Here is a 10,644-nt window from a genome sequence, read left to right as displayed (position 1 = left end):
TTCAACAAGCTCTCCAGTCTCCACCAGAGGCAGAAACATGCTACAAATTATTGCCGTAATCCAGTGTAAGGTCATGAGATACATAACTCGCAAAAAGTTTGTCTTCCATGCTACAATACAGCTCAGGTTCAAATTGGTGAGAACAATAATAATATATGAAACAGCTGGGTATGGGGATCCTATTCCTAGGGCACATTCATCACTTGGATGGACTGCAGCATGTCCGAGAGGGCGATCACCAGGTCGCCGGACTGCACCATGCCCCTGGCCTTGAGCAGGGAGAAGGTGCGGTTCAGGTTGCTCTCCATGTCGTCGGAGTCGCTGAGCCGGAACGGGATGAGGCCCCACTGGAGGTTCAGACGTCTCCTGACGGATGTCGAGGGTGTAAACGCGAAGATTGGGCAGTCGGGGCGGCATCGCGAGAGCAGGGAGGCCATGTGACCATCCTTCGTATAGACGAAAACAGCGTCGACTCCCAAGTTGTTGGCTGCAAATAAGCAAACATGCAAATAAGGGCAAAAAGGTTGATCCAAATGTTTCTGTAGAGACCCTATGCACAAAAGGAGGACTGAAGGGTGTAAAGCATTTGAATTAGTTCAAAATATTGACCCAAAAAATAGCTTCTAGGTTAACCTGAAGAGCAAGGCAGGATGAGTCAAAACATGGCAGTATATGTTTCTGCGACAAAATTAACATGGTTATTGATATAAGTGATTGCAGGACATACCCATTTTAGCTGCAGAATTGCATATTTCCTCTGATATCTTATCAGAGAAGGAAGACGAGACATCTAGAAGCTCCAGCGCCTCGTGGCGCTTCTCCTCTCTCCACCACCTTTCAATCCTTAGGCTAACACTCCTAAGGACACTGAGAGCCTTCTCGGGATACCTCCCCATGGCTGACTCACCAGAAAGCATGAGAGCATCTGCACGCTGGCGGACTGCTTCAGAAACATCAGCAACCTCAGCCCTAGTGGGTGTAGGATACTCGATCATTGATTCCAGAAGCTGAGAAGCAACAATAACTGGCTTGTTGAGCTGTCTGCACATTTTAACTATTCTCTGCTGGATGGAAGGGACCTGTTCCAGGGGGATTTGTGCTCCTAAGTCCCCTCTGGCTACCATTACTCCATCTGATGCACGGATGATCTCCTCCAAGTTCTTTAAAGCATCAATGCTCTCAATCTTTGAGATGACCCATATATCACTGCCACAAACAATATGAGAACCACCATTTAGAGGACCAAGCGATAACTTTGGGAATGAAATGAATAATTCGCATGTATGATGTCGAAGCCATCGAGTGTGACCGCAACTCTTCAAATTTAAAAAAGGGCAGTCCTCCCAAATAAAAACGAGGGCATATGACAGTATGCCACTGCCATGAGTGAACACGACCGTACCGCTAGTGTGGTCATAATTGCACAGGGGAGAACCAATCGGTCTTATACATTGACGTGATCCCTAACGTGACCGAGAAAGAGGAGGCTCCCTCTCCCACGCTCTGATCGGGAGCCTCAACCAACAAATGGTCGCAGTCCCACATTGTGTTGCGCTATAAACCAAAAAAGTAGTCCCGTGTAACGTGCGATCGAAATTCCCATATCTGGCTTGACCTCTCCCCCACATCTTCTAATCCGATCCTAAGAAGGAGTAGAGAACAAGGTGAAGACCACCGCCACTGTGACTTCACCGAGGTGCTTCACCATGCCGGCGTCCACTACACCGACGGTCTACACGGCTACACTGGCTCATCTCCTCCCCACCGATCAACTCTAGATGGCATCTCCAAATGCTGGTATATCCACATGCTTCCGCAATTAAGGTGGTGTTTGATGTTAGGGCTAATGATCCAGTTAATTAAGACGTAATTAAGTTTAACATTCGGTACCAGAGTCACCTTAGCCCTAATCAAACCCAATGAGACCTAATTATATTAGCTAGACCCAATTAGACCTAATTATATTAGCTTATGTTCGGATGATGCCTTTCTATGATCAATTAGGCTATATTAGGTTTGGTTCAATTGAAATTAGTTGTTAATCATGTGTTTTCAAGGTCAATTTGGCTCAGATCCATATGTTTATGTTCTATTTATGATTTTATGCTAATCATAATTGTTGTGATCCAACCCATGCTTGATCATAATTGATACATATTAGACTCAATTGACCATGTTTAGTTCAACTTGGCCTCGGTTTAGAACTTATTAATCATGTTTTAGTCATGTTCAGGCACATATGTGTGTTTTGGGGGCTCAGATGGGTTTAATCCGGCTCGGGTTTAGTATATAGGAGGGGATTAACAAATTTTGCAAAACCCTCATTTTCCCCTCCTTCCCATGACCCTAATCCCACGTTTCCCCGATTTCAAAACCCTAAATCCCCAAATCAAGCCCCAAAATTGTGCCCCAACTCAAGAACCCTAGAACAAGTAGAGAAGAAGGGGAGGACTTACGTTTTGTTGGCGCATCTCGTCGCTATCACGCCTGCTGGAGCCTCTTGTGCTTCTTCTCCGGCGGGATGTCCTTTCTTTTTCCTCAGTTGTGAGCGGTTTCTCCGACCGTGACCACCTCGCGCCGCCGTCGTCTTCTTGCGAGCGTTGTAGATCTGCCCGAGCACGTCTCCTCTCCTCTCTGCCGCGCGCACATGCCGCCTTTACAAAACCACCTAAGATCGGCTCGACGGAGACGCGCGCAACCGCAGTCGCACGCATGCTCTGGCGAGCCGACCCATGGCGGCGTCGTTTCTTCTCGCTCCGCTCTCTCTCTTTTTGCCGGCGGCTTACCGTTACCGGGTCTCTCTCGCCATCGCTCTCTCTTTCAATGCTAAAAAAATGGGGGCGGGCGAAATGATGTTAAGTTTAGGGTTGTCGACCGGCGCGACGTTTTTGTTTGGGTGAAATCGCCGAGGAGCCGTCGAATCACGATGAACGGTCGAGATTGCACAGGCTCAGGTGGCTAGGTCGGCGCCACGCTACTGGACCAGGTTAGCGCGCGCGTGTTTCGCATGGGCCGATCGGTTGAATAGGTCAGTTAGGCCGTTTTCTTTTAAGTCTTTGGGTTTTTCCATTTATTTAGATTTTTCAGTGGTTATCTAATGCTTTTATTCATTTATGCACTGGATTATGGTCCAAAATTAATGATGATTAATGCACAAATTACGATTAATTCTCTGGACGTATTGGAACCAACAGGAAGATTTTTCCGAAGAATTTTATTGTCATTTTATATAGGTTCATAATTACTTTCTGACCAAAGTTGACTGTAATTATGCACCATTTTATATGTTCATTCAAATTCTTTTCCGTGCCCAACGGTGATGCGGATTAGAGTTTTAATTTTTTTTATGATTTTAATCAGACTAATGTAGGGTTATTTTCGTGCAAATTATTTCTGTATGATAAATTTCTAATCTTGTCCATTTTTTCTCTCCAACTCTTAACGCTTCCTCTGTTGTCGCCACAATTGACGGTATAGAGCAATTTACGGAGAATAACTTTCCCGCTTGGAAAGCTAAGGTGATTGTTGTCCTTGACGTTTTGGGTCTTGACTATGCACTCAGGGTTGACGCTCCCACTACTGCCATTGGTGTAGAGAATTATGTTGAATTAAAGAAAATTTATGATGTACTTTCTGATAAGTAAGAGCGATCCAACCGCATGTCACTTATGATAATAAGGAACTCGATATCATATGCTATAAAGGAAGCAATTCCAAACTCAGAAAAGGCTAAGACATACTTAACATCTGTGAAGGAGCAATTCAAATACACTTCCAAGGTTTATGCCAGTATACTGATTCAAAAGTTCCTGAACACTAAGTACAATTATAGGTCTTATGAACGAGCATGGAGCTCGGTGGTTGGACTCCAAGGTGGGAGTCCGACCGACGAGGGTTCGATCCCCCCGTCTCCCACCTGCCCCGTTAAAGGGCCTCCATTGAAGGCCCCGGGTAAGGGGCCCCGGTTGTAAAAAAAAAGGTCCAACGGCATAAAAGAACACATCATGATGATGATAGACATAACTGCCAAACTCAAGGACATGAACATAGAAATCTCAGAGGGTTTTCTTGTCCATTTCATTATGATCTCTCTCCCTCCTGAGTTTACTCCTTCTAAGATAAATTACAACACTTAGAATGAGAAGTGGAGCATGAGCAACTTGATCGTGATGTGCGTTCAAGAGGAAGAGAGGGTGAGGGCTAAGAAGAAAGACTTTGTGAATCAAGTTAGCAGCACCAACAATAAAAGAAAATTTCAAGGGGATTTCAAGTCTAAGAAGTTGTATTTTGTCGCTACAAGACAGCACAGAGAACGCCCAAGGCACCTGCTCCTTCTGCTCCTGCCTCTCAAGAACCTAAGGATAACATATGCCACTTCTACCACAGGAAGGATCACTACCAGAAAGATTGTGTTGGTTTCCTGAAGTGGTTCACAAATAAAGGTAATGATTTAATAACATTCATTGATGAATCGCTATATGCTGATTTGTCTATTAATTCCTGGTGGATTGACTCAGGTGTCACTGTGCATGTTACCAACTTATTACATGGATTTCTTACCGCGAGAACATTAGGAAATGGGGAGCGTAATCTTAGAGTGACCAATGGGAAGGAAGTTGAAGTTGAAGCTGTCGAATCCCTTCTATTAGTTCTTGATAGTGACTTCACTCTTAGACTGAATAATGTAGTTTATGTTCCTTCCATGAGAAGAAATCTCATTTCAATTTCGATGTTAGACGATGATGATTTTTATTGTAATTTTGGAAACCATAAGTGCATTCTTAAATTTAATTCAGATGTTATTGGTCTTATCATCCGACAAGACAAACTTTATATGCTTACTCTTAATGAATCATTTGTGTCTATAAATGTCTGTGATGTAAGCCATACGAGAAAGAGAAGTAGAACTAATGAGATTTCTTCGAAACTGTGGTATTGTCGTTTATGCTATATTTCAAGGGGGGGAATGGAACGTCTCATTAAAGAACAGATTCACCAACCCTTAGACTTCTCTGACTCCGACCACTGCATAGATTGCATTAAAAAAATACGTTAAGCAAATAAAGAAATGGGTCATTCAGAGCACAGGATTATTAGAATTAATTCACACGGATATATGCGGTCATTTTACTATGACATTGGTGGATGATTTTGATTCCTTCATTACTTTCACTGATAATTTCTCATGTTACGGCTATATCTATCCCATTAAAGATTGATCTGAGTCTCTCGATAAATTCAAGATATTTAAGACTGAGGTAGAAAATTAGCACAACCTAAAAATTAAAGTATTGAGATCGGATCGCGGGGGAGAGTATTATGGAAGACATGCCCCTTACGGGCAAATCTCTAGTTCTTTTGCCAGATTCCTTCTGGAAAATGACATAGTAGTCTAATATTTTACACCTGGTGAACCTCAGCGGAACGGGGTAGCTGAGGGACGCAACCGCATGCTCATGGATATGGTGCGAAGTATACTCAGCTATTCTAGTTTACCAGTTAGACTATGGATGGAGGCACTTAAGACAGCCGCACATATTCTTAATCGGGTTCCCAGTAAATCAGTTCCAAAACCACCTTACGAGTTATGAACTGGGAGAAAGCCCTCTTTGAAGTATTTGCGTGTGTGGGGTTGTACAGCTGAAGCTAAAATCTCTAATCCATATATTGGGAAATCAGATCCTAAGACAGTTAATTGTTACTTTATCGGGTATCTCGAAAGATTGAAGGGGTATCGTTTTTACTGTCCAGATAGAATCACTGAGTTCGTAGAAACAAGACACGATGTATTTCTTGAGAACGGGAATATAGAGCATAGGGAAGTTGATCTCGAGGAAAAACGGGTTTATGTTCCTACATCGCTGATCCAAGAGCTTTATATCCATGTGCCCCAGATGGATGCACATTCAGTAGAAACTAACGTCAGTGCACCCCTGTTGAGGTATCTGAAATTCCTAACGATATATCTAACAATAAGTCTCAGCAGTCCCCTACAGTATCTAGTTATGGTCCTGCAGTGCCTAATGAACCGATTAAGAGATCACAGCGTGACAGGAGACCTGCCATCTCGAACGATTACGTTGTCTACATGAATGAGGATGTTAATGACATAGGGAAGGTAGAAGATTCTAACTTATATAAAGAGGTCATGATGAATGAGCATTCGCCTGAGTGGCTTAATGCCATGAAAGACGAATTAAAGTTTATGAGTGATAATGAAACTTTCTCTCCTGTATTAAGTAAAGATTCCTTCAGAATAATTATGACGCTTGTAGCGCATTATGATTTAGAGCTGCATCAGATAGACTTAAAAACGACATTCCTTACTGGTGACTTTGAAGAAAATGTTTACATGGCTCAACCGGAAGGTTTTGTCGTGGAAGGCAAAGAGCATTTAGGATGTCGCCTTAAGAAATCAATTTATGATCTAAAGCAAGCGTTTAGGCAGTGGTATCTCAAATTTGATAAAGTCATTAGAAATTTTGCTTTAAAGAAAATAAAGTTGATAACTGCATTTATGTAAAGTTTAAAGTGGGAAAATTCAACATCTTAGTCCTTTATGTGAATGATATCTTATTTGTCAGCAGCAATAAGGATATATTGTTTGAGACCAAGAGATTTTTGTACTCTAATTTTGATATGAAGGATATTGGTGAAGCTTTTTATGTTCTTAGCATTGAGATTCACCGATATCGGTCCAAAAGGAGTATTGTGTTTGTCTCAAAAGGCATACCTTGATAAAGTACTGAAGAAATACAATATGTATAAGTGCTCTGCTACGCCTGCTACTATTGTTAAGGGCGATAAGTTTGGGATATTTCAATGTTCGAGGAATTAATACAAAGCTGATCAGATGCTCAAGTATGTACGTCCTGACTTAGCTTTCGTGATCGAGATGCTTGACAGATATCAGTCAAATATAGGACTGCATCACTGAAAAGCCATTAAGAAAGCTCTTCACTGTTTGCAAGGTACTAAGAATTACATGCTCGTATTTAGAAATTTTGATAACTTTAAAGTTGTTGGTTATTCAGATGCAGACTTTGCGGGGTGGGTGGATACTAAGAAATCCACATCAGGTTATATCTTCACCCTCGCTGGAGGAGCTATCTCGTGGAAAAGCTCCAAACAGCACTTACGACATCGTCAACGATGAAAGCTGAGTTTGTAGCATGCTATGAGGCTATCGGGCAAGTTGTATGGCTAAAGAATTTTATCCCGGGATTAAGAGTGATAGACAGCATTTCAAAGCCACTTACGTTGTACTAGATAATCAACCCGCAATTTTCTATACGAGTAACAACTCGAGTGGTGCTGCCAAACACATCGACATTAAGGATCAAACAATAAGTGTCAAGCATATAAGTAATAAGTTAATGCTTACGGATCCGCTCACTAAAGGCTTACCATCCCACATTTTTTGTGATCATGTTGCCGGCATAGGGTTATTGGAAAGCCTATGATTCTGTATAAGAGGATCATAATACAAACCAACTCCCATTAGGAATAACGAAATTCCATTTCGAGATAGAATGGTATACTATAGGTATTTAGGTTTCAGTGGTATTTAATCAACCACTGTAATGTTTTGTCTTTGTGTGTTATTTCATTGAGAGTGGACTTATGATGCTATTCTTACGATCAAGGGGAAGAATGTTGGAATTGATCCCTAACGTGACTGAGAAAGAGAGGGAGTCTGTTCCCTCTCCAACGCTTTGATCGGGAGCCCCAACCAACAAATGGTTGTGGCCCCACCTTGTGTTGCGCTATAAAAACCAAAAAAGGAGGAGTCCCATGCAACGTGTGATCGCAATTCATTCCCACATTTGGCGTGACCTCCCTCCCACATCTTCTAATCCGATCCTAAGAAGGCGCAGAGAACAAGGTGAAGGCCGCCGCTACTGTGACTTCACCGAGGTGCTTCACTACGCCTGCGGCCACTATACCGACGGTCTACACGGCTACACCGACGCATCTCATCCTCACCGATCAACTCTAGATGGCATCTCCGAACGCCGGTATGTCCACATGTTTCCACAACTAAGGTGGTGTTTGATGTTAGGACTAATGATCTAGTTAATTAAGACGTAATTAAGTTCGACTTTTAGAACCATGTAGAAGACTCTAGTAAAACATCACGAATTTTGATATACATGCCCAGCTACTGGTCATCCAGAAGCATGGAAAATGTGAAAAATCTCATGACTTTTAAAATACTTCCTATCTCTTTTGGGCAACAGATAGTAAATATGTTGAGGTGAGAACTTTCAAATACTACCTTCCACGGCTCCGCGCAGCAATGTAGCTCTTCAGATGATTAATTACTTCTGCAGACTTGACAAATGAGACAGCAATGAAATCTACACCTTCAGAGATTCCAAAATCTATGTCAAGCCAATCCTGAAAAGTCGAGATTGCACAAAACATAAAGTTCAGCTGTAAAGTTATATCTGTGAAGAGCTCAATTCCTTCTTGGATATCGATTGAGGGCAGTCTTTAAGATAATGATTTTAACATGTTTTACAGGTAAATAAACATTATGATGTACAGTTTTGGAGTGAGCTGACGCTTTTCATTCTTGAAACTAATTTAGCATTCAGAATTGACAAAGAATCAGCCAGCCAGTCCAAGGAGTCGATAAGGAATGCCATGAACTGACAAGGTGATCTATATTGTTCTTTCCCCTCCAGGAGAATATCTATACTCTATAGTGATAGTTAAGTGTGAAGTACAAGTAGCATATTTCAAATTAAGGCAAGAGCTGTTTCAGTATAGAAAATACCTTTGATGAAATTGTAGGAAGCATAGCATTTCTCTCTCGCACTACACTGCCATCGCGCCAAATAGTAAGATTAGCCCGTGGCAGCAACAAACCAGGATCCGTGCAACGGCACTTCACATCTGGCCCTAACTTTTCAGTGACCTCAAACCTAGCCATTCCACCATCCACAAAAAGTTCATCGCCAACTTTCACATCTGAGTAGGGTTTTGACAAATTATCACAGCAGCAAACAGGAATCACACTAATGAATGAGAGTAATTTTGCAACAGATATTTAAATAAATCAATGGACTCAAGAAATAAGGTCAGCTTTGTTGGTTAACCTTCAGCAAAGCCATCATAGTTCACATGAATGATTTTATCTGGCAGCGACGTGTCAGAAGATCTAACGCTAAATATCCAAACTTCTCCATCCTGCAAAATCCAAGAAAAAATAAATTCTGTGGGCTCTGATTAGTGCAACAACATCCCAAGTTCTTAAAAATTTAAGTACATTAGATATTAGACTAAAGTGAAAGAATTAGGTGGTTTTCTTTTGAATTACTCATAGTATGTGTGATCTAAACTCAAAGATCTTTGTTAAATTGTTACACACGTGCCTTCTCTTTCAGAAGAATTTAGTGGTTAGGTTCTGCAACAGTTTCAAATCAAGTTAATTTTACGCTGTCACAGATATGGTTCCTACTTCAGAAGAATTCAGTAGTTCAATCCTCTTATGGAAGATACTTTGCTTGTCTCTTATGTGGAAGGTACGGTCAACAAACCAGATAATTCCTACCGTTGTCAAACCTCATGCTTTGAAATCACTTATGGCCATAAGGCCCATGACTAGTGGAACCTATGCAATTGACGGTTCTTTTTTCCCAATCACGCATAACTAAAATTCTACCAAAAATTCCCAGTCTTTGTAACACATTTAAGAAGAGAAGCATAATTCAATCACACATCTTGCACGTACGAAGCTCAAAAAGTTAGAATCCATCAGACAATGTCGCCACGTATAACAATAAATCTATCCGGAACAACATGCTCTTCCTCTCCAACAGGAGATCTCATCAGATGGAATGGTGAAACAGCGTATCAACAGAACATCCTAAGTCTCTAGTGTTTAGCGCGGAATAAACCAATGAGAGCGAAGCAATCAGATGAAGCTGAGGGCCGAGGTAGATTCGCAGGGCCGCGCTCACCTCAGCCTTGGCGGACGGTGCGCCGCCGAGGTCGCCCATGTGGATCTCGCTCCCCTCGGTGTCCATCATGACCGCGACGGCGAACCCCTTCTCGTCGTTGAGCTTCCGCACAGCGCGGATGACCCCGCGGTGCCACTCGCGGTCGCCGTGGCACATGTTGACCCGCGCGACGTTCATGCCGCCGACGGCGAGCGCCTCAAGCTCTGCGGCGCCGCAGGTGGCGGGCCCCACGGTGCAGACCAGCTTGGTGCGGCGCGTGCTCCGGAACCCGTTCTCCCGCAGCTCCGCCTCCGTGGCGGCGTCCACGTCGATGGACGCCGCGGTAGAGCCTGCCGCGAACGGCACGTAGACGCCGTTCGGGGTAGGGGGCGGGTCGGGGAAGGCAGTGAGGTCGGAGGAAGCGGCGGCGAGGCGGGGGCCGCGGCGGCGGGGGCGGGGGCGGAAGTGGGAGGAGACAGGGAGGTGGTAGGAGGAGGGTTTAGAGGGCTTAGGCGGGGTCAGGAGGTGGATGGAGCGCGCGGCGGTGGCCATGGCGGCGGCGAGGCAGGGCGAGGAGGAGGAGGCGGCGGTGTGGCTCTGGCTTTGGTAATGTCGCCCGCGGCTGCGAGTCCGCGACGGCTGCTATGGCGGTATGGCTCCCTGGGGGTCTGACCCTGCGGATGTAGCCGCGCGGACA

The 10,644-nt window shown here is 43.7% G+C and overlaps 1 protein-coding gene across 1 annotated transcript; it reads right to left on the bottom strand.

Annotated features, from left to right (window-relative positions):
• Positions 1–10,644, bottom strand: LOC133913521 (pyruvate kinase isozyme A, chloroplastic-like). The gene is made up of 6 exons (XM_062356694.1): positions 9,969–10,644; positions 9,105–9,195; positions 8,783–8,976; positions 8,279–8,400; positions 728–1,206; positions 1–487 (listed from the first exon to the last, which is right to left on the bottom strand). The coding sequence occupies exons 1-6, from the start codon at positions 10,497–10,499 to the stop codon at positions 186–188; spliced, it is 1,719 nt and encodes a 572-aa protein (XP_062212678.1). The 5' UTR covers positions 10,500–10,644; the 3' UTR covers positions 1–185.

This window comes from Phragmites australis, chromosome 3 (assembly GCF_958298935.1).
Source record: "Phragmites australis chromosome 3, lpPhrAust1.1, whole genome shotgun sequence".
NCBI lineage: Eukaryota > Viridiplantae > Streptophyta > Magnoliopsida > Poales > Poaceae > Phragmites > Phragmites australis.
Note: the sequence above shows the minus strand (reverse complement) of the source record. Positions and strands in the feature narration are given on the sequence as shown.

What these genes read in the sequence shown, in the direction of transcription:
- LOC133913521 (XM_062356694.1), bottom strand. Translation starts at nt 10,499, where the DNA reads ATGGCCACCGCCGCGCGCTCCATCCACCTCCTGACCCCGCCTAAGCCC. An exon ending in CACCGTCCGCCAAGGCTGAG is followed by an intron (nt 9,196 to 9,968) that starts GTGAGCGCGGCC and finishes TGGATTTTGCAG; the next exon opens with GATGGAGAAGTTTGGATATT. An exon ending in CTATGATGGCTTTGCTGAAG is followed by an intron (nt 8,977 to 9,104) that starts GTTAACCAACAA and finishes AACCCTACTCAG; the next exon opens with ATGTGAAAGTTGGCGATGAA.